Here is a 23,451-nt window from a genome sequence, read left to right on the forward strand (position 1 = left end):
AGCAAAACTCTGGAAGAAAAGGACAAAATAGAGACTGTTTTCAGACAGATAAAACTTGCAAGACCTTAGCAGTTAAGTACTTTTTATCAAAGAAGACTTTTAATAATGATCTTCAGAAATAAGAAAAATGAGTCCAGAAGGAACAAGCAGTTATGATCAGAGAAACTGGTAAACGTGGGTCATGATAACAATATCCAAATTATGGAATTTTTTTTTAAAAAGAACAGAATTAAAATACTGGACACAGTAGCATGTGGGTCAGCAGGAGGATGGGGATCACTCCTTTAAATAATTCTGACAGTTTAGCACAGGGCATCAAGACGGTGATCAGCCCTAGGTTTTGGTAAGTTACACAGGCAGAGTAAGTTTTAGGGGTGAGCATGAGGTCAGTGGTTCTAGAATTCCAGCCTGCCAGTCACCTGGAGGTCTGGTTAGACAGCTGGACGCTCCCCCTCACCACCCCGCCTTAGAACCTTGGCATGCAGGCCTAGAACGTTCTTCCCTACCAAATTCCCAAGATGTGTTGCTACTGCTGGTCCAGGGGCCACACTTTGAGAACCACTGCACTAAAAGCAGAAATAAGTTTAACTCCAACTCAATGGAACAGGGGGAACAGCTAAGACCCGTCTTCAGTTCAGGCCAGCCCTGTCCCGGGAGACACAGTGGCAGTCACAGGTGTCGTTTTAGATCTTCTGGTAGCCACCTTAAAAAGTAAGAAGAAACAGGTGCAGTGAATATTCTGTGGTTGATGTTGTTCTACTTAGTTGTACCTGACAGCAGAATGCATGTCCACTCATGGTACACAAACGGAGCGCAACTTTTCAATGCTCTGTCCCTACGTGGTGTAGAGACGCACCATTTGTGCAATCGTACGTGTGCCTAGGATAGTGACGTCCACCTCATTCCACCATCTTTCCTACCCCACAGCCCCTCCCTGCCACGAATCTTCATAATGAGTTTCACTTACAACCAATATCTCCCAAAGGCCGTTTCAATGAGTGATTGATGTAGAAATTACGAATGAGATACTTTATAATCTTCCCGCCCCCACCCTGTGTCTTCAAAATCCCGCTAGGCTAAGGGCTCTGAGGACACAGCTCTGGCCCATAAGTGACAGAGAGATCACTTGCCAGGATCCTCCGGCTGATCCACACACCTGAAGGCAGCAGGGCCTCTCCTCCCCCGGAGCCCACCCCTGAACCTCTAGGCTGGGGCGTTCTGCAGGGGCTTTTTGGTTGGGTTTGGTTTTTGCGATAGTCGGGTCGTCATTATTCTAGGTTTTGAGGCCACACCCCTCTGCCACAACCACTCAGCGCTGCCACCACTATGGCATGAAACCTGCCTTAGGCAAAACTCTAAGTAGAAACCACGCAAAGGACTGGATTTAGGCTCGGGTTGGAGTTTGCAGACCCCTCTCCTGGACTGGGCGGGCAGGGGGGGTGCTGAAGGGCCGTCCTATGGAGAAGGCCAAAAGTGGGGGCTGCAGGAGGTCGGCCGGGCCCCAGTGCTCCTGGTCCTGGACTCCATGAGTGAGGGCCGAGTGAGGCCAGCTTGTGCCTAAGTGGCCGCCGCCCAGGCCAGGCTCCAGCCACCCACACAGTCGGCACAGGGCCCTTATCTGTCACCCCAACCCCTCCTCCCTCACCTCCCTTCACCACTCTCCCCCAGCCTGCTTCCCCCTCCCCCTCTCTTTCCCTCCCCATTCCCCCCACAGCCCCGCACTGGACCCCCTGCACACCACCTGGCCCCGGCTGGAGTGTAGCTGGGCAGAGGAGGACCAGGGTCCCCGCTAGGCACCTGAGCAGAACTCGAGACGAATTTTATCCCAGAAATGCGTGGGGCCGAGGCCACTGAAGCTGCTGGGTGTGTCCCCAATGTGCCCAAGCCCCAGGGAGGGGCCCCTGGTAACCAGAGCCGCCATCTTGACCTAGGGCTCCTGTGGCTTCATATTCAGAGTTCAAAATATCGCTGTCAACCCCGGAGGCAGGTGTTGTTATCATACCCATTTTATAGATGAAGAAACTGAGGCTTTGTGAAGTTTGCCCAAAGCTCAGTTCTCTTCAGCCCCAAATGAAAACGACGAAGACCACATCTTGCAATTCTGAGCGACCAGGTTCAGCCACCCTGCGAGTATCATTTCCCCAGAAGCCTGTAACAGATGTGGAAGGCCCTGCCTGGGTTCCCGAGGTCCAGTCCTGTGGGACTTGGAGTCCTGGCCCTATTGGAGGGGCTTCCCTGCAAGCCACGCAGCACCAGCAAGAGGGGCCCTGGGCCTGGGCAGCCCGTCAGAGCCCTGGGCCCAGGGGCGGCGGCTATTGCGGCCACATCACGGGGACACACATACGGCAACAAGACTGCCCAGGGCTCTGTGCCCCTCTGCCATCTCCCAGGCTGGAAAGAGCCCTCCAACCACCCAGGAAGGGAATCCAATCAGGCCGGCCGTAGCCTCTCAGCCCCTGTGTGCCCCAGCAGCCCGGGGCGGAGGAGGGAGGCAGAGAGCAGGGCTGGGCTGTTCACGGTGGGGAGACTGAGGCACGAGGCCCTGGGAGGAAGCAGCCCGGGGAGACGGGCTCCCAGATGCGTGTGAGGTCACCATGTGGGCACGGTGGCTTTCAGAGTCCCTGGAGGAGTATGAATCAGGGAGGGAAGGCGCTGGGGAAGGGCCGTAAAACCTGGGAGAGGCTTCTAGACCGTGGGCTTTTCTGGATTTCAAGCGTAACACGGCTTGAGCATCCCTAATCCCCAAATCCAAACTATTCCCAGATCCGACCTGTGTTGAGTGCCCAGGTCATGCCACAGACGGAAAATTCCACCCGGTGAAAGTTTGTTCCATGCATAAAGTTACACACAACATTGTATGAAATCACCTCAGTCCCTGTGCATGGGGTGCACGCGAAACAGGACTGAGGGGCACCTTTAGACCTGTGTCCAGCCCCAGGGCCTCTCATTGTGAACGTGCAATATTCCTGTAAGGGTCCGGCGAAGCGTCGGAGGAAGAGACCACCAAGAGACTGCTCATGCAATGGCAGAAGGGGATTTATTGGGGATCCATTCCAGCGCACTGGGGCTCCCAGCTCAAGAAGGGAGAGCAGCCAAGAGCCCCTGGCAGGGGTTGAGCAGTGCTTAAGTACACTTTTTGGGGAGGGTGGGGACTTTACATATGTCAGAACAAATCATCATGAGGCGTCGGAAAATTGAACAACAACTCTGAGACATGATTAGCACATTCATTGGCGGGAACAGGTCGGGCGGGGGTGATTGGTCACTCCTAAGCGGGGTACACATTTAAACTGATTGGTTTGGGCCCTGAATGCCTACATGCCAGGCTACACAGGGTCCTAGGTTATTAAACAACTAAATGGTCAGTTCCGGGCATTGTCTTAACTGCCCCAGGAATTTCAGGTTCTGTGTGCAGTTCAGAAACTTTACAATACCTAGTCCTTTACTTTTTAACTCAGGCTTTGCAGCTTAGAAACTTTACCCTTTCATTCCAAAGGCGAAATTCCAAACACACGGCTCCCAACGTTTCAGATGAGGGATACTCAGCCCATCCCCGATTGTTGCAAAAAAACTTTTGGAACAGAAAATTAGGCGTGTGCTCCCAGACCCTCCCAACACGTGTGTGAACTCACACACGCTCGTACTCAGGCACAATTACCCATCCCGCCTCCAGAGACCAACTCCACATCGTCCACTGAGAACTAGGGACACATGTATACTTACGGGAGCATAATTATGGTGCCTGCAAGTTTTCCCCTTTTTCACTTGGAAACAGAAGATGGAGCATTTTCCCACATCAAAAATATCCTTCCATTACGGACTTTTAGATTAACTGCATTGATTGCGTGAATTCCAACAGGAATGCGCATCATTCATTCAAACGAGCCTTCATCAATGACCAGGTCACTGCTTCCTGGCTTTGAATCTTTCCATATTTTTTCATAGTAAGACTGTGCACGGTTATTATGGAACTTTGATACTAACAAAGGAATAGCGAGCAGAAAAAAGCCTGTTCTCCCCAGCACCCGGTACCTCGCCCTGAACACGGCTGTGCCTTAGGGACCCACAGTTTCAGCTGTGCCCTGTTTGTTCTGATGAATAAGCATTTTGACATCATCATGATGATTTGTGACATAGCATGTTGGGCAGGGGTATTTCTAATCAGGGTTGTGTTTTTAGGTTTGTTATTTCTCCTGGTGTCGAATCTGCCCCACCCCTTTTTTAAGCCTGTTTTAGAAAGATTTCTTGAAGGATTGGGTCCATCCGACCTGCACCTTACGTATTTACCGGGATCGTCCCAGCAGATAGATTGCAGAGCGGGGCTGGGGTGTTGATGGAGGGACTTATTTCTTTCCCTCTCCGTGAGCACCACTCCACACACTGGCATGAGCGTGTTCACGGGTGGAGCCTGGTCACATTTCTTCCCAGAAAGTAGATCACACCCGTTGCCCAAAGATAACGGCCGCCGTGTAGTTTACAATAGAGAAAAATTGGAAACGGCCCCTGTGCCCACCCGTAGGAAGCAGGTACAATCAATGACAGGGGACCCTTCCAGTGAGTCCCCGGCCGTCCCAAGGTGCTGCAGGTGTCTGTTGTGAGTGACAGCATCAGTGCTGGCGTGTGTGTCTGTGGGAGGGGGGACATCTGTGTCTCCCAAAGAACGTTGAGCTCAGCGGTCACAGCTGCTTCCCCGGGTGGCAGGGAGGCCCCCACTCCTTTCTGAAACCAGTTCTTCATTTTTCTAGTTTTCTTTGGAGGGGGCCGAGATGAGTTTGGTCACGGGGGAAGAGATGGCAGACACAAACCCACCAAAGCCATTTTGATGTTGAAGACCAGAGAGGCGCGGGGAAGAGAGGCCTGCCCAGCCGGTCCCTGCGGCCCTGTCCCCAGCATGGCTGCGTGTGCTTGTGTGTTGCAGACTCCGACAGCCAGTGCAGCCCCACGCGGCAGAGCCTCAGCCTGTCGGAGGGCGAGGAGCAGGTGGACCGGCTGCAGCAGGTGGAGCTGGTCAGGAGCACGCCCATGTCCCACTGGAAGGCGGGCGCCGTCCAGGCCTGGCTGGAGGTGGTCATGGCCATGCCCATGTACGTCAAGGCCTGCGCGGAGAACGTCAAGAGCGGGAAGGTAGGCGGCTCCGGCCCACCGTGGCCCGGCCCACGCCCTCCCACCGCTTCCCCTGGGCAGTCAGGAGCAGGGCCCGTCCAGGGGTGGCCACTCGTGCTGGGACGCCGGGGTCCCTGCAAAATCAGTGTCTCCCTTGCAAAACACACAGTCTTTGGGGACCTCAGCCACTTTACCTTTAAAATGGGGCCAATCTTCCTGGCCTGGTGGGAGGGAGGTGGGACTGGCTGGAGGGAGCCACCCAAGCCCTGTGGTCCTCTCTCGTGATGGGCAGCAGCCAGGGCAGGCTGTGGGGAGACTTCGGTGTCCGACTGGCAGGGGAGGCCAGCAGGGGGACAAGGGGAGGGCCCTCGCCAACAGACCCCTCCCCGTGGTCCCAACCAGCAGCAAGCAGGGCCGGGGACACCCCGGGCGCCCAGGACAGTCCCTGCTCCCCGCCCTGCCCCTCCCCCAGTGCTCAGTGTCCCCTCCCGGGAGCAGGTGCTGCTGAGCCTGAGTGACGAGGACCTGGAACTGGGCCTGGGCGTGTGCAGCTCCCTGCACCGGCGCAAGCTCCGCCTGGCCATCGAGGACTACCGCGACGCGGAGGCGGGCAGGAGGTGAGTGGCGCTCGGGGAGGGGCGGCCGTCCACCCGGCCTCAGTACACAGCCGCGGGGCATCGGGGCTCCGTGAGCTGCCCCAGGCGGGGTGTCGGGGGTGACTGAGAGGCCCAGCCACACCCCGGTCACTGCACGGAGATGAACATGCAAGGAAGGTGGTGCCTGCTCCCCAAGCGCCCAGGTCACCCCACTGCGGGGCAGGGTCCTGGGCACTCCCCGCTTCCCCGACCAGCGACTGGTCTGCAGAGCGTCTGCCTCCCCTCCTGCAGCTCAGACCTCGGCTGTCACCACTGTGAAGTGAGGACAGCTCCGCTCTCCCGTTCCAGGGCGGGGGACAGCACAGGGAGGTCACCCCCCCAGAGGAGGAGGCGCCCGGGGAGCTGGCCACCCCCCCATCAGGTGTCTTCCCCGGAGCCCACCTGCCCTCCCTCTTCACCCGCCCGGCTTCCTGTCCCCTCTCTCCTGAGGGGCCCTTCGCTGACCCCGCAGCACCAGGGAGAAGGGAAGGACCCCCGTGGGTCTCAGCCTGCGGAGGGGGAGGAAGACCAGGCTTCAAATGTGACACTTTCTGTTTTGCATAATCATCTCCTTCACTGGGCCCCATCATTTTTGTGCCGTTAATTAATCAAACCTGGTGGCGTGTGCTGTTGTTTGCAGAAGCAGCTTCATGGGTGACAGAGAGAGGGGCTGGGGGTGGAGAATCCAGCCGGTCTGCACACAGGAAAACCAGGTCCCGTGTGTCCAGGAGCGGGGCCTTTGGCCTGCGGGATTCTGAGGTGGCCGGAAATGCAGAGACCGGGTCAGAATCTAGGGCGGCCACTCTCAGCAAGCATCCAGAAGGCGCTGGGTCTCGTCAGCAGGCAGGAGGCTGGTGGCCCGTCCTACAGGCCAGGGCTGGGGCTGAGGCAAGGGGTCGGGGTGACCCGTAGGACCAGGGGTGCCCCCCACGGGGTTCCCCTCCTGAGCTCCCAAGGGTCCCAGGTCCTCCTCGCTCACCACCCGCCTCCCACCACACCCTCACCCCACAGAGTCCATCAGTGTGGCCTGTGTCCACTGACCAAGCAGGGTGGCCTGCTTCAGCCCTGGAACGCGGCTGCCTTAGCCGGAGCTGGGTCTCCAGGGGCCGGTGTGGGACAGCAGAACCCCACAGTTCTGGCTCTGCTGGGGCCCGTTCCTGGTGACGGACGAGGTGGCCTCACACACCAGGTCCAGGAGACAGGCAGAGGAAGGCGGGGGAGGGAGAGAGCAACGGCTCACCTGGGCCTCACATGACCCTGACCCTCTCCCAAAGGCCTGGCCTCCAAATCCCAGCACACTGAAGGTCACGGAGGACAAACATCTGTCAGCCATGAGTCCAAACAGTCCTGAGCCGAGGATGTCCAGGAGCCCACGGTCTGACATGAACCAGAGCAGAGCAGACTGGCCCCGGGTCCCCAGCCGCAGCACAGGGCACCCCGGGCCTCCCTGAGACAGACCTTACTGTGGTTTCCCATCCCCCCCCCCCCCCGTGGAAGTCGAGCCTGTCCCCAACTGGCCTTGTGACCTCACCTCCTCTGGGACTCAGGTTCCCCACCTGTAGAAGGAAATGGGTGAATTAGGACAGTGGTTTTTAGACCTTTGAGGATCTCAGCCTCTTGGAGAATCTATCAGGAGCCCTCGGGGCCTTCCCCAGAGGAAACGTCCGCGACATTAACTTTGCATTCCCAGAAACCTCTTTCTGCCCACAGAACTTTTAGGAGCTCGTGGATTAGAACCCCAAATAAGGTCACCTCTGAGAACATTTCCACCTGGGACTTCCTGTGTGACTCTGGGCATGATATTACCCTCTCTGGGCCCAGTTTCCCAAAATAGTGACAACAAACCCCATCGGCCCCTTACCAGTCCATCACCTGAAACTCTGTGAATGCGATTTACCCATCAGTCATCAGACGGACATTCAGACCCCACTGTGAAGACGGAAACAGCCCTGCGTTTTTTGCTTTGAGTAAGGACCCAGACCGTGTCCCTCCTGTGCCTGGCCTTGGGTTCCAGGGTCTAATCTGGCCCTGGCTCAGGGAGGAGGTGGTGACACATTCTGTAAAGTGTCAGAATTACTTTCTGAGCTTTGCCATTTGATCGACTCTGGCTCTTACAATAGCTCCTCCCAGCAGCTGGGAGGTGTCACCCGCTGAGGCCCCGTGGGGACAACTTTAATGAAAAGAGGACCCTCTGCAGGGCAGGGGCACATTAACGGTCAGCGAGGAAGAATGGGCCTCTCTGGAGCAGGTTGGGAGAGGCCCCCCGCCCGCCACCCCAGCCCCCGCACCATGGAGCAGCTGGGCAAACCCTTGCTTCTGGGGGAGAGGAGGCTGCTCCGGTCTCCATGGGGGACAGCCCGGCCCCACGGCATCCAGTTTAGAGCCACGAAGCCTGGCCCGGGAAGGCCCCTCTGTGAGAGCCAGGCTGGCCCTGGAGGGGGGAGGGTCTGCCGGCCTCCTCTTCCCACAGGGCTCCGGAGCCCCCCCTGGGCAGCGGCCCCCGGGTGGACTGGAGCCCACACCCCATGCCCAGCCCTGCCCAGTCCACCGTGGGCTGCCACCAACACCATCCGGCGTGAAGCCCAAGTTAGGCGGGACTCCCCCCGGTCCTGCCTGCAGGAGCTGACAGCCTCGGGGGGCAGTGGACTGGGCCAGCAGAGGGCAGGCGCGTGGCTGGGGACTTGGGCACGGGGAGGCCTCACCCAGCCGTGAGCCCCAGGGGCCAGCTGAGTCGGCCGGAGTCGGCCAAGAGGGCAGGGGTGACACAGGCCCAGAGGGGCCCAGGGGGGTGGAGGGAGGCCGCCTGCCAGAGTGGCCCCGCTCCAGGCTCACGGCTCTGCAGAGACTCAGCCCCTCATGGGGCTTGTCCCTGGGGGCGGGCAGCAGGGAGAGCTGGTGGCCAGACCCATGATGCGTGACCAGTGCCCTGGACGGCAGTAGAAACTGGACAGCAGGATTGGGGGTGACTTCAGACAGTGAGCGGGCACCGAGCCCATCTCGCAGGGCTGGAAGGAGCAGGCTGGAGGGTCGGCAAGAGCCGGGTGGGCAGCACCCGGAGGCCACTCAGAAGACCCTGGTTGTGCTGCCATGAGGACAGCCACCCCGGGTGTCAGGCCTGGAGCCACACGTCCAGTCGATGCTGTCACAGGGCCAGCTGTGGCCACAGGAACGGGGACAAGCAGGGGTGAGGCTGCGGCAGGGACCCGCAGCAGAGGCGCTGCCGTCCCGAGGCTGGGAAAGCAGGGAGGGGACGATGACCACGGACCCGGGAAACCAGCAGGAAGTCGGGGGTGGGGGGCAGGCAGGTGAGGAGGGGCTGCTGGCCTGGGGCTCACCTGTGTGGTGCCTGTGACTGGGAGAGGAGCCCGTGGACGCCATCAGAGCCCTGGGACAGCGTCACCCAGGGAGGAGAGCACCCAGGCTGGGTGCTCAGGAGACGCGCCCCAGGTCCTGGCGGGAAGAAGGCAGGACCGTGAGGGGCCACCAGCAGCCGGCAGGCAGCCCGGCCGGCTTCCTGGGCAGGGCACTGTGCAGGCCCACCACCACTTTCCCTGGCACTCGGCCTCCCTCCTGTCCCCTGAGCTCCCTGGCTCCTGCCTGGCAGCTCCTGGTCCTTTCTGGGTCCCTGCAGGTGGGACCCGCAGACCTCATTCCTTCTGCGAGGCTGCCACCATGTGGCAGGCAGAGGGATGACAGCCAGGAGCGCCCCACGGCCGACCAGCCCGAGACCCACTGGAAGCGTTAGTTGTGGACCTACTGTGTGTGGCCCTGAGGTTTATTCTGTGGGGGACACGGAGAAGCCTGACCTATGCCAGGGAGGTGGCAGGAGAGAGGGGGCTCTTGAATAGGAAAAACGCACAGCACCTCTGTGTGGCTCTGGGAAGAAGGAAGGACGGTGACACCTTCTCACACCAGAGCCGCCCAGGACCAGGACGTGTGTGGCGCACCGGGAGGGGACACTCCGTGAGGGCCACCTCAGGGCTTTTCATAGTCTCCAAACAGGAGAACAGACAGAGTGCCACCAAGGGGCCGGGCAGAGGGGACGTGCCTCGGGTGGGCCACACGAGGCTCTGGGGTCTCGGGCCCCGCAGAGTCCCCGAGAAGCAAAAGTGGCCCAGGCCTGGGAGCTCCTGGTGGCACTGCTTCCTGCTGCGTCCCTCTGCCCGCTGTCAGGGTCCCTGTCACGCATGGTACATAGGACGGGTCCCCTCCATCCCTAGTCCTCGGGCCTCCACTGGCCCCCGTCCTGGTCCTTAACCCTTGACCCCGCCCCTTCCCCTCCTCCTCTCTCACTCCGTCCCTGTCCCTGGCTGACTTGGTGGCCTTCTGGGTCCCGCTGCCCTGTTGCTGTCCTCCCTGCCCACCGCCGCTCTTCCTCCCGCTGGCCCTCGGGGCCTGACGCCTGCCCCCGCCCTCTCTCTGGCTGTCCCCTCACCAGCCTGTCGAAAGCCGCCGACCTGGACCATCACTGGGTGGCCAAGGCCTGGCTGAAGGACATCGGCCTGTCCCAGTACTCCCAGGCCTTCCAAAACCACCTGGTGGACGGGCGGATGCTCCACTCCCTCGTGAAGCGGGACCTGGAGAAGCACCTGAGCGTGTCCAAGAAGTTCCACCAGGTCAGCATCCTGCTGGGCATCGAGCTGCTGTACCAAGTGAACTTCAGCAGGGAGGTGAGGCCCTCCCCCACAGCCCGCCTTCTCCTGCATGTCCACTGTCTGGCCACCCACCTAGCACCTGTGCCTCGCTCCCTCCACCCATCCTCCAGTCCATCCTCCCATCCAACCTCCCATCCTCCCATCCAACCTCCCATCCATCCTCCCACCCATCCTCCCATCCATCCTCTCACTCATCCTCCCATCCAACCTCCCATCCATCCTCCCATCCAACCTCCCACCCATCCTCCCACCCATCCTCCCATCCATCCTCCCATCCAACCTCCCATCCATCCTCCCATCCATCCTCCCATCCATCCTCCCATCCTCCCATCCAACCTCCCATCCATCCTCCCATCCATCCTCCCACTCATCCTCCCATCCAACTTCCCACCCAACCTCCCATCCAACCTCCCACCCAACCTCCCACCCATCCTCTCATCCATCCTCCCATCCAACCTCCCACCCATCCCCCCATCCATCCTCCCGTCCAACTTCCCATCCATCCTCCCACCCATCCTCCCACCCATCCTCCCACCCATCCTCCCATCCATCCTCCCATCCATCCTCCCATCCATCCTCTCATCCATCCTCCCATCCAACCTCCCACCCAACCTCCCACCCATCCTCCCATCCATCCTCCCATCCATCCTCCCATCCATTCTCCAGTCCATCCCCCATCCATCCTCCCACCCATCCCCCCATCCATCCTCCCGTCCAACTTCCCATCCATCCTCCCATCCATCCTCCCATCCAACCTCCCATCCATCCTCCCATCCATCTTCCCATCCATCCCCCCATCCAACCTCCCATCCATCCTCCCATCCATCCTCCCGTCCATCCTTCCATCCATCCTCCCATCCAACCTCCCACCCATCCTCCCATCCATCCTCCCATTTATCCTCCCACCCATCCTCCCATCCATCCTCCCATCCATCCTCCCATTTATCCTCCCACCCATCCCCCATCCAACCTCCCACCCATCCTCCCATCCATCCTCCCATCCAACCTCTCATCCATCCTCCCATCCAACCTCCCACCCATCCCCCATCCAACCTCCCACCCATCCTCCCATCCATCCTCCCATCCATTCTTCAGTCCATCCCCCATCCATCCCCCCATCTATCCCCCATCCATCCTCCCATCCAACCTCCCATCCATCCTCCCATCCATCCCCCCATGCAACCTCCTGTCCATCCTCCCTGTCCAACCTCCCATCCATCCCCCATCCATCCCCCCATCCATCCTCCCATCCATCCTCCCATCCATCCTCCCAAACTCCCATCCATCCTCCTGACAGCTGCTTATTTGGATGGATTCAGGGGAAATGGGGACCCTCACCCTCAGAGAGCCCACTTCTCCTGCGGGACACCCACAAAGAGGCCAGGGATGACCACACCGAGGGACACTGTCCCTGGGAGAGAAGCCGGGGCATTTATGAAAACCAGAGAAGGAGCCTGTGGGGGTCAGGAAGGGCTTCCAGAGAGCGTGAGGCTCAAGGAGGAGCTCGAGAGACCCAGGGCGGACAACAGGAGGGAAGAACGCAGCAGAGGGGCAGCAGGCGGGAGGACAGAGGCCCCGACGGTGGCAGCGCGGGAGCCGAGTCCTGCCTGAGCGTGAGGAGGGCAGTGGCCAGGGCCTGTGCAGCCGTGGAGTCTGGACTGTGTGGCCCCTGGATTCTGAGCTCTGCCAGGAGCGCGGGGCAGTGACTTCAGCCCAAGGGCCTCTGCACGGACCCCCAGTGGCAGAGACCCCTGGCTGCTGGGCCCGGGCCCAGATGGCTTTCCTGAAAGCAGTACCAGAACACAAGCTGTCCAGGGTCTGCAGAGAGGGGCAGAGGGGACTGTCCACCCTCCACTCCTCCCACAGCCTCTGCAGGGGCCTGGGCACAGGGGACATGGGAACACGGGCCCTGGTCTCTGGGAGCCCAGAGTGTGACAGGGTCAGTCATGACAGTGATGGGTAGAGAAGGACACCGAGGGTCAGGGGAGCTGGTCAGGGCACACGAGGGGCAGTGTGCAGGTGGGGAGCCCCAGTGAGGGAGCGTCGCCACGGGAACACGTTGACCAGCAGCCCGCCCCCAGGGACCTCTGCGGGGCAGCAGGCTGACCCCTCTGCAGGCCCTCATGGGTGGCATTTGATGCTGTGTCCTCACCACCCAGAGGCCAGGCAGGTCCCCTGGAGCCCTGCCCCCGTGGGAAAGACGGCACAGATACTCCCTGGGCCCTGCTCCTGTCGTCGGGGGGCTGGGGCAGGGCACCCGGGGACGGGGATCAGAACCAGCAGCCGGGGCCTCGCTGCCCCGCGCCCCGGGGAGCCACAGGACGGCCTGGTGGGGCAGCGCGCACGGCCCTCCTCACACGGCTCGCTGAGACCCCTGCAGCCCAGGGGACCCTCCCTCCACATGGGCCCCTCGTCCCCTCACTGGGCCCCTCTGTCCCCAAAGGCTCTGCAGGAGCGCCGGGCCCGCTGCGAGACGCAGAACACCGACCCCGTGGTGTGGACCAACCAGCGCGTGCTCCAGTGGGTGCGGGACATCGACCTGAAGGTGGGCACGTGGCGGGTGGCGGGTGGCGGGTGGCGGGCCAGGCGGGGGCTCCAGCGCGGGCAGAACCCAGGCGCATGTGTGTGTAAATCGATATCCGTTTTTGTGTAACCGCGGCCTCATCTCCAAGGCCTGCAAGAAGGCCACCCTCCTGTCACTCAGAGGCAGCCACTCACTCCCAGCCCTGGGGACCCTGTGGTGACGCTCATGTCATGAGGGGCACTGAGCCAGCTGCACCCACCTAAGCACGTGTGGGTCCAGATCCAGGTGCATCTTGAACTCCACAAATAATCACGAGCCCCTGCTGGGGTCAGGGGCCTGCGGGTGACGAGAGCCGCCCCTGGGGCTCTGAGGGTCGGGAGGTCCCCTCCAGGCCCCGCCTCGCGCTCTGCCCCCAGGAGTACGCGGACAACCTGACCAACAGCGGCGTGCACGGCGCGGTGTTGGTCCTGGAGCCCACGTTCAACGCCGAGGCCATGGCCACCGCCCTGGGCATCCCCAGCGGGAAGCACATCCTCCGGAGACACCTGGCCGAGGAGATGAGCGCCGTCTTCCACCCGGCCAAGTGAGTGCCCGCAGCGGGCCCTGGCCTCAGTCCTGACCATCCCTGGCTGGACCCCACCTAGGGCGACGGTGCCCAGGACACTGGGGTCAGGGGCTGGGAGGAGGGAAGTCCACCTCCATGGGTGAGATGGCAGCTGCAGCTGCGACCAAGGGCCTGGGCAGGAGCGGGCACGTTAATGGAGCTTGTGGCCCAGGGAGCAGGGCACTGGGCACCTGCCTGCTCCAGCGTCCTCACCTGGAAGATGCCCGGGCTCCACCCACAGGCACTGCCCTCCCCTCCCTGCACCTTAGCCCAGATGGTCATCCACGGGGCACTTGCTGGGCATGCTGAGTCCACCCTCCTGGTGTCAATCAAACCCCGTCCGTCCTCCACACATGAGAAATTCGTTCTAAGGGGAGGGTCAGCAGCCAGCAGGGGCAGGGCCTCGGGGGTCTTTAATTCTACCGTGTGGCAAACTGGACGGCTGGTCGGTCACGGATGGAGCCATCCTTGCAAGTCTGGGGCGACCTCGCCTGGTCAGAGTGTGCGATCCTTTTGCACGTGGCTGGGTTGGGTTTGTAAGGCTCCACTCGGGATTTTTGCATTTTTATTTACAAAGGACGTTGGCCCCCAGTTCTTGTCTGATGGTGCTTCTGTCTGGTTTGGGTGAGTTGGGAACTTGTGTTGCCTGGAAGGGTCTGTAGGTCTGTAGGTCCTGTTCCTTATTCTTGGAACATTTAGGAGAATTCACCCTGAAGCCATCTGTCGCTAGGTTTCTCTCTGTGAAAAGCGTTTTGATGACTAATTCTCCCTCTTTGCTTGTTAGCGGCTTATTTAGATTTTCTGTTTCTTTTGGAGTCAGCTTAGGGTTCGGGTTAGGGTTAGAGGCCCCTGTCCTTCCCGGGGCTGGTCACTGGACTCCTCTCTTTCACGGCGGGTCTAGCTAAGGTTTGTCAGCTGACAAGACAGAGCCCACGCTGACCCTGGGCTCTCTGGCTTGGACCTGAGAACGGAAACTCAGACCCTCGGGGCCTTGGGAGCCGCTGGCCTCTCCCTGTGCCTCGCAGGCGCAGAAACAGGCTCCGGAGAGTGTCGCGCGTCTGGGGCGGGTCCCGAGCCCTGGGCTGCCCTTCCCCATCAGCCCCGGAGGCCCACGCGGTTCTCGGGGTGGATCCTACACATGCCGACTCTTGGTCCATCTCAGACCGCGGCCCTGTGCCTGGCGGAGCCCGGGACCTACATTTTGAGCCTTTTGGGGTAGTTGCAGTCGGACGGGACTCTGTTCTGTGAACCCGGGATCCATCAGGAAAGGGCTTCCCTTCTCCAGGTCACCGTCCCCCCCCACCACCCACGTGTGACCCTTAAACCTTGACCACCACGGGTAACGGGTGGGCTCGGGGCTGTCCAGGACCAGTGGGTGAGCACGGAAGGTCCTGTGGGGACCACAGGGCGGGTCCTTGGTCTTGGGAGGCCAGGGAGTCCCAGAGGACCTCGTGCAGACAGGGTCAGGGGAGGGACGGGACTTGGTCCAGGCTCCTCACTTCACACCGTGGAGCCTGATGCTGGTGGCCGGGGACAGAGGCAGTGCCGGGCCCTGGCCCGAGCCCGACGCCCCGTTACCACCCTGTCCTCACCCTGCTGTCCCCCACATGTCCAGCATGGCTCCCGAGTCAAGGTCCCCGGGTGGGATTTGAAACGCCTCAGCTCCTGGTTGAGACCCTGACCCGCAGGCCAGGGGAGCAGGCTTGGTCAGTTGAGGGACACAGAGTCCCAGGGCATTTAGAGACACTTCTCAGCTGGGACCGTCCTCAGCTAAGCCAACTCAGGGCGGGGGACAGTGATCCACAGCTTGTGGAGGGACACTTGGAAGGTGGACGGGGTGCTGCTCACCGAGAGCTCCGGGCAGGACGTCTCTGCTGTGGTCCACGCAGGGAGCCCCCGTCCACTGCCCTGTGGCCCTGCTCCTCTTCCAGCTTTCTGGGGGGGACGAACGGGAAGGGGAGGTGGCCTGGCCCTCTGGGTGAGTCCTTCCGGAACGCTCTCCTTGCTCTTGAGTCAGGGTCCCACTAAGTCACCAAGGCTGGCTTTGAACTCAGGAACTCGCTGAGGTTTGTCGGTTCACGGCTGCGAGAGTCGGTGAGTCTCAGATGAGACCTTGGGACCACTGGGGACAAAGGACTGTGGTTTACGTGACATGAGGACGTGAGTTTCGGGGACAGGGCAGAGTGCTGTGGTCTGAATGTGACTTGTCCCCTGAGCTCATGCAGGGCCTTCATCCCCAAGCTCTCGGGACACTGAATCCAGCTGCAGTGTTCCGAGGTGGGGCCTCGGGAAGTGACCGTGACAGATGAGGTCACTAGGTGGAGTCCCCTGGCTGGCTCCTGGTGGCTTAAGAAGCAGAGGGACAGAGACCCCACAGAGAGACACATAGACTCTTCCACCACCATGTGATGCAGCCATTGGGGACCTCGCAAGAGCCCGCACCATGCTGTTGGGCCTTCCCACCTCCCAAACTGAGCTGAATAAACCTCTTTTCCCTATAAGGTGGCCTGCCTCGGGTATTCCACGATAGTAACAAGAAACAGTGATGTAGCCAGGATGCCCCTTCTCCAGAACTGTCCACAAACCTTACCCCCCACATCCCTTTGCTCAAAGCCTGAGTGACTGGAAGTATTTCCCGGGTCCATCGGAGCCTCCAAAGACCTTTGCCTTGTGCTTGGCCGATTCCCGGGCACTTTTATGTTTTCATGGGTTTTGACCCAAAATTATGTCTGTGGGGGGTGGATTTCAGCCCCGTGGAAAAAGCCAGGAGGGATGATGTCACGGCCCAGTGGTGGCAGGGGCCTACAGGGCTCTGCTGTTGAGGCGAGGACTCTGAGGCCCAGGCCACACCCTGCACAAGGACACAGCCAGGGACGGCTGAGCAGGGACTCAAACCAGCTGTGTCCTCAAACCTGTGATGCGTGGTCGCAGCAGTGGTCCTCACGCAGCACCTCTCAGAGCTCAGTGCCTCTCTTAGTGCCTCGTGGGGGTGTGCGTCGTGAACCCCGCCCAGCCCGGGTGACCCGAATGCTCAGGGACCAAGCCAGGCCACACTCGCCTGCCCTGAACCCAGGGTGAGAAGACCCCGTCTAACCTGACCCTGGAGCCTAAGCTCAACTTCCGTCCCCGCCACCGTGGGCTTTGGGTGTCCTTGGACAAGGGCACACCCACTCTGGACTTCGGTCTCTTCTTCAGGGCTCTTCCCAGGTCACCCGTGCTCCACGAGTCGGGAGAGTTTAGGGCCAACAGGTGGCTGTGGGGCTGAGATCTTCGTGGCTCCTCTCGGGAGAACTGTTCCCTCCCACTGACCCCCGGGATCTCACCCCCGGTGCAGAGTGAGGGCGCTCACCGTGAAGCCCTCCACCCCACGCTGGTGGGTGGCAGCCCGGGCCGTGGTTTAGGACTTGGCCCGTTGGCCATCACCCTGTCACCACCGTCTCCGAGGCGCCCCTCCCGCCCCAGAACTTTCCCAGAAACGTGCCCCAGATCAGCAGAAGCTCTGGCTCAGTCCGTCGGTTTCCTGCTACTGGGAAAAATGCCCGGCGGTCACCTCACGGGTGACCAAGCCTGGTGGGGACACTTCAGATCCAAACTATAGCAGCAGCTTAAAAGGTGCTCGAGGGCACTTCTCGTGAGGCCCGTGGCGCACGCCTGCAAGCCCAGCCGCTCGGGAGGCTGAGGCAGGAGGATGGCAAGTTCAAAGCCAGCCTCTGAAATTGAGCGAGGCCCTAAGCAGCTCAGTGAGACCCTGTCCCTAATAAAATACAGAAAAGGGCTGGGGATGGGGCTCAGTGGTCGAGTGCCCTGAGTTTAATCCCCAGTAACAAAAAAATAAAATAAAATATAAAGAAGCTCATTTCTCTTAAAGAGCCACCTCCGCGGTGGCCTGAACCAGGACACAAACTCTGGCCAAGCAGACCCCTGAGCGCCTGCTGGCCAGAGCCGATGCCCTGGTAATGACCTGTCTCTGGGGTCCAGTGCCTAGGGGACCCGCGGGGCTCTGAGCGCCAAACCCCGCAACTCCAGGACGGGAGAGGTGGCTGGGGGCTGTGGAGAAGCCGCTCAGGGTCACCTGGCCAGCACAGACCCGGGCTCCGCCACGCGGCCTGGGAAGGCCCTGGACAGATCCCAGACACGGGAGCTGGGGCCCCGCGAGCCGACAGGTGCCGTGGCCCTCGGTCACCGCAAGGCTGCCCCGGCTGCCAGAGAAAGCAAGGGCCGAGCGAGCCCAGGGCCTGGGGCGGCCGGACGCAGAGGCAGGTGGGCACTGGAGCCCAGGAGGCGGGCTGCTGGCCAGCTCCGCCCACAGGAGCCCTGGTTTCTGTCTCCAGGGACAGGCAGCTGGCACGGGGCCGCACACCTCCCCCAGGAAAGGCCAGAAGAGGGGAGACTGGGAGCCACAGCAAGAAAGGCCCAGGAACGGGGCACTGACCGCTGGGCGCGGTCTGCAAGTGGGAGGACTTACACACAGACCAGGGGCAGCTGCCGGGGCCAGGCCGCCGTCGGCCAAACGGACTCTACGGCGTCTCGATGCTTTTTCACAAAAAAATGAATGGAGGAGTGGGGGGTGGAACCTGGATTAGGAGCAGCTTCCTGTGCTTCTCAGTCACCTGATTCAGCTCAGCTCTTGGGATTCTCCCTCCAGTCCTCCATTCCCTGTGAGTGTTTCAGCTTATGAAGAGTTCAGAAATTTCGGAGTCTCAGAGACTCGGGGACTGGGGTTTGGATCTTGGCTCTGCTGGTGGCAGCTGTGTGACCTTGGGCAGATGGGTCACCCTCTCTGTGCCTGCTTCTCCTCCTCTGTAACATGATTGGCAGGCAGTCCCTGTGTAGGCGCTCGGTGCCCCTGGGAGGTGCCCAGGGAGTCCCAGCAGCCGTGACCCTTGTCACCGCTGTGCACATCCCTGGGTGGCACAGGTGCCTAAGCCTCTCCTGCTGATGCACAGTGCTGTGTCCCCAGCTCCACAGGCATCCGCGAGGCGGAGCGCTTTGGAACGCCACCGGGCAGGGCCTCCAGCGTCACCCGGGCGGGGAAGGAGGACAGCAGCGGGGGCAGCGGCAGGTACAAGACTGGCCGGGTAAGTCGCTGGTGGCCACCCTGGGCCCGCTCCTGCGAGGGCGCTCCGTCCTCCGGCCTCACTGTCCACTCCTGGCCTCCCTCTGCGGCCTGTGACGGGGCAGCGGGGGGCAGGGTCTTGGGGGCTTTGGGGACTACCCCGGAGGCCACTTCCCAGGACCCGTGGGGCGCCTCGGCCTGGTGACAAGAGTCCCCACAGTCCCCACGGGGCTCAGAGTGCAGTCTCGCCCGCCTGCCCTGTGCCTGGGCCCGGGGAGGGGAGGCAGGTGCGGCCTTCGCCCTGGAGGGAGGCCCGGCTGGCCTGGGGTCTGAGGCCAGCACTGACCAGTGCAGGAGGTGACCTTTGGTGACCCCGGCCACGTGGCCGGGAAGCTCCTGCAGCCAGGGTGTGTCCTAAGGGGACCCTGTGGACACAGGTCACCCGAGCGACACAGGGCCATCTGCTGAGCAGCACCGCCCAGTGTGAACTGTCCCACCGCCACCCTGGGGACAGGATCGAGTCACCCCCCAGGACGCTCCGTCTAGAACACGCCTGCAGCAGGGTGACACCCTCCCCAAAGGGGTCAGAACTTGTCCTTGGGGGCGGGTTCAGAAAACCCCACCTGGGCACTGTCACCCGACCTCAGGCGTCACGCAGGGACAAGTTAGGAAAACCGTCTACGGAATCTCCTTCGGGGAGAAATACCATTTTTAAGTGGACAAACTGTGGTCTAGAGGGAAAGGCCGCTGTGCAGCGGCCCACGCCTGTAATCCCAGCACTCCGGAGGCTGAGGCAGGAGGACAAGTTGGAGGCCAGCCTCAGCAACTTAGCGAGACCCTGTCTCAAAATCTCAAAGTGAAAAGGGCTGGGGAGGGGTCAGGGGTAGAGCCTGGTGTGCACGAGGCCCTGGGTGCAATCCCAGCGCTGGGAGGAGGAGGAGGAGGAGGAGGAAGAGGAGGGGGGAAAGGGGGGTGGAGAGGGAGGACGGGCCACATCAGGCAATGCACAATACTAACCACCTTCGCCAGGGAGGACAGAGACGTTGACAGAAGAGCACGCTGGGGGCCTACTGTGCGTGGTAACAGCTCCCACTGTGCGCCCGCACTGCTCCGTGCTCGGCAGACAAGATTTCTACCCTAAATGACCTTCAGAGGTGGCTGGGTCTCCCATTTTCTAGCTGAGAAAACTGAGATTCAGAGAGAGGCAGTGACAATCCAAGGTCACCCAGCAGCAAGTGGCAGAGCAGGGACCCAATGCCAGTCTGAGTCTCCAAAACCGGTTCCTGCCACGCCAGGCGGTCTAGAATGTTCCCTCTGGCCCTGGGGAGGCAGTCAGACCCCGCGCCCCTGCTGAGCTGTTCTCACAGGGGCTTTCCGTGCCCCTGGTCCCAACGCTCTTCCTCCTGAGCCGGGGGTTTTATCATGAATCGATGTGATAAAACTTGTCCTTACCCTTGGTCACCCCCTGAGTCCTCCCATTGGGAACAAGGAACTGTCTCCTGATGTTGATTCACACAGGGGTCTCTGGCGCCTGGAGCACTCAGGTAGAATGACTCACAGGAGGAGCACAGAGAAGTCAAGGGAGTTACTCAAGGTCACACAGCGAGACTAGAGACACCACATTTCCCCAGGCCTTGGACACTCAGCTCTTGTCTCTCTTCCTCCTGTCCCTTGCCCTGTCCTCAGCTGCCCCTCGGGAAGATAGGAAGGGGCTTCAGCAGCAAAGACCCGGATTTCCATGACGACTACGGCTCTCTTCAGAACGAGGAGTGCGGTGACGATGACGCCCAGGCCGGGCCGGAGCAGTACCGTCTGGACGGCTTCAGCAGCCCAGAGGTCACCAACGTGTAGGGCGCCTGCGAGGACAGAGGCCACCCCGGCCCCAGGTGCTGACCTGTACAGAGGCACCTGGGGCCGAGGAGCGCCTCTGCTCCGGGCGGATCCCCACAGACTGCAGCCAGGGACGCGGGTGCGGGGCCCAGGAGACCCGCGGCCCTCGGCCAGGCGGCCACACAGCCACGTGCCAGCAGAGAGCAGGGCCAGGCAGGGCCACCAAGAACCTGGGCTCCGACCTGGGTCAGGGCTGGCAGCCGACGGGGCGGGCACTAGGTCCCCTCGCGGGCTCCGTGTCGGGTGGACCTGCAAGACGCTGGTCCCCTGGGCCACCGTGGACACCCTGCCTCGTGACCACAGGAGCAGGACTGAGTTCAGTGACAACGGCACAGCATGGTGACGAGTTTAGGATCTGGTGCGGGAAACGTTGTCACTGCCAACCAAACAGCTATGACGTCCCTGTCACCTGAAACAGGTGTGCCCACCGATGCGCTGAGGAGCCACAGACCCCAGAGTGAAATCAGTGGGCGCTGGGGGGACCTCCAGCCCTTCTCCTGACCCACGTGGTTTTGCTGCGTGGTTTTTCCCAGTGGCCTCCCTCTCTGTGCCTCGACGTCTTCATCTTAATACTTCTGAGGACTAACCTTTGCTAATGTCCGTGACACACTCTGAACCCTCGCAGGAGACAGCCAGAAGTGACCGGGTGGGCCGGGCTCTAATTCCCCAGCCACCGCACGAGGACCTGACCCTGGACTGCTTCTCTCCTGCTCTGCTCCAGGGAACACTGCCACGGTGCTCCACCTCCTGTGAGGTCTTTGCACCAGGAGCCCATGAAAAGTTCATGTTCCAAGGTTTGCCGCAGGCGCGGGCCTCTGAGGACCAACCAGCGCCTGTTCTTCCACCCACCGAGTCACTTACTTCCCCTCGTGGAAAAGCACAAGCAGAGCCAGGATGGACCCGAGATGCACTCCTCCCCGAGGCTGCCAGGGCTCCAGCCATCTCCATAACCCTCTCGACGAGCACGAGCACAGCCATCCCCACTACCGGAGACCAAATGCCTACGTGTGAGCAGGTGGCTGTTCCCCCTTTCATCTGAATCCTGGGCCTTCTGGGGACACATTTCTGATCGCAGGACCCAAGGGAGAGATGAGTCCCTGGTGTGTGGCTTGGCTTTTGGAGGTTCCAAACCCCAGGGTCTATAGGACACTCCAAGTCGGGAGCCCAGAGAGGAGGGGACCTCCCTGTAGCCTGGTGTCCACCCAGCTGGGTGCGCTGAGGCCCGGTCGGCCCTGGGGAGCAGGGAGGGGCCCGAGGGCAGACCTGAGGACGCGAGGCCACATTCACCCCAGCCATCGGCAAGGACACCTGCCCGCGTCCCAGGCTCCATCCCCTCGGAGACCAGGACGAGTGGACAGTTGGGGAGGCCCTGGCAGAGACAGCATGCCCAGCAGGCCAGCAGCCTGGGGCGACCCTGAATGCCCCTGGGGGTCCCCACATGCCACCACCTGGGGCTCCCATCCCTGGAGTCCCCTAAAGGCCAGCCCCGCTCCACGCGGGCAGTGGGGAGTCCCGGAGGGGACAAGCTGGCCAGGCCACCACACAGGACGAGGACCTGCCACCTTCCCTCCTGACAGCCAGTGTGGTGACAGTCCCCTAAGGGTGGCCTGGGGACCCGGGAGCCCCCGTGACGTGCTTCTCAGAGTTTTGCCGTCTGTGCCACCCGGGAACATGGGCACGGGCTCGGGGACGGGGCTCGGGGACGGGGCTCGGGGACGGGGCTCGGGGACGGGGCGCAGGCCCCCCTGTGCCTCCTGGGACCCGGGGTCCAGCAGCAGTGGGCTCCGCGGGGCGACTCTCCGGCTTCCTAAGGCCCCGTCCCCTCTGGGGGACAAGCTTCTCCTGAGCACCCTCCACCCGTCCTCAGCCCTGGGTCCAGGTGGTGGTGGCAGGTGGCAGGGACCCCAGGCCAGAGGGAGGGGACGGGGCACAGTCGTGGTGGACACTGGGTAGGCCTGACTTCCACGCGGGGACCCCTCGCCCGGGGACAGCGCCCAGCTCAGCCCCGAGGCCCGTCCCGTGAGCCCTGGTGCCGCGTGGCCCCCGCCCGCGTCTGAGGCTCTTCTCCGTGGCGCAGCGAGGACCAGAACCCCACGGCCTGGGGACTCCTGGATGGCCAGTGCCACCAGCCTGTGGCCACAAGGAGACTGTCCTGAGCCCCGGCCCCCGAGGGGAGTCTGTGGCCACCAAGGAGGCGACTGTGACAGGGACAGCTTCCCGCCATGGCCACTGTCCTCCCTGGAGTGGACTCTAACACCAATAATAAACGCCAGCGCCTGGCGCTCAGCCCCGGGTGGCTCTGGTCAGTGTCCCCAGCAGCCCCTGAGGGGGCTGGGAGCCCATTTCACGGAGGGGGACATTGGGACAGGGACGAGGCGTCCGCGCGGCTCCTCAGGCTGAGAAGCCACAGGGGGGGACTCAGACCCGATCCCAGGGCCTGCAGACCCCAGGCTCCGTGTCCCCTGGACACTGACCCCTGCCCACCCTCCTGCATGACCCACAGGGCCAGGAGGGCAGAGTGGAGTCGGGCGCCCTCTGTCTGCTGGCCCGTCCCTGCAGGGACGCTGCCTCTGTCCTGCACGGGGGCGGGGAGGCCTGACCAGTGACCGCCCCGGTGTCACCTGTCACCTCCACCTTCAGGTGGCCGGTGGGTCTCAGGGGTGGGTTCTTGGGCCCAGCTCAGAGCGTCCCAGACTTTCTCACGGACCAGCCGGCGGGGGTCTGGGGTCGGTGTGGACGGCCTGGGCCGATCCCCGGGGTCCCACAGGCGCCCAAGCCACCTGCTGGGCCGGGGCCAGCTCGTCCCGGCTGCCGAGGGCCTCCCGGCCGGGCTCTTCCCCTGGGGAGGAGCTGCCCCGGGTGTCCAGCCACCAGACGTCTGCCTCAGCCGAGGGAACCGGCTCCCCGGCTGCCACGAGGCAGGAGGACAGGGAGGACAGGGAGGCCCCGGCTCCGAGTGGGGAGGGTGGAGGCGGGAGCCACTG

The 23,451-nt window shown here is 61.8% G+C and overlaps 1 protein-coding gene and 1 long non-coding RNA gene across 6 annotated transcripts in view; one reads left to right on the plus strand and one right to left on the minus strand.

The window, feature by feature from the left end:
* Positions 1 to 22,753, plus strand: part of Kazn (kazrin, periplakin interacting protein) — an 892,501-nt gene extending 869,748 nt beyond the window's left edge. For all 4 annotated transcript variants that reach the window (XM_078025325.1, XM_078025324.1, XM_078025326.1 and 1 more), the window contains 7 exons: positions 4,919 to 5,124; positions 5,602 to 5,720; positions 10,177 to 10,408; positions 12,837 to 12,938; positions 13,334 to 13,500; positions 18,482 to 18,599; positions 20,264 to 22,753. In XM_078025325.1, coding sequence (XP_077881451.1) covers positions 4,919 to 5,124; positions 5,602 to 5,720; positions 10,177 to 10,408; positions 12,837 to 12,938; positions 13,334 to 13,500; positions 18,482 to 18,599; positions 20,264 to 20,428 — 1,109 coding nt within the window. In that variant the 3' untranslated portion in view covers positions 20,429 to 22,753. The remainder of the gene's footprint in view (positions 1 to 4,918; positions 5,125 to 5,601; positions 5,721 to 10,176; positions 10,409 to 12,836; positions 12,939 to 13,333; positions 13,501 to 18,481; positions 18,600 to 20,263) is intronic.
* On the minus strand, positions 3,019 to 7,201 carry LOC144367884 (uncharacterized). Of its 2 annotated transcripts, none has more exons than XR_013427453.1 (5): positions 6,979 to 7,201; positions 6,353 to 6,895; positions 5,629 to 5,849; positions 5,298 to 5,408; positions 3,019 to 5,096 (listed from the first exon to the last, which is right to left on the minus strand). It is a non-coding gene; the product is annotated as an uncharacterized LOC144367884 (long non-coding RNA). The 2 variants fall into 2 exon arrangements; XR_013427454.1 differs by having other exon boundaries at positions 6,353 to 6,621; positions 6,979 to 7,196.
* Positions 22,754 to 23,451: the final 698 nt, after the last annotated feature.

This window comes from Ictidomys tridecemlineatus, chromosome 11, assembly GCF_052094955.1.
Source record: "Ictidomys tridecemlineatus isolate mIctTri1 chromosome 11, mIctTri1.hap1, whole genome shotgun sequence".
Taxonomy (NCBI): Eukaryota; Metazoa; Chordata; class Mammalia; order Rodentia; family Sciuridae; genus Ictidomys; species Ictidomys tridecemlineatus.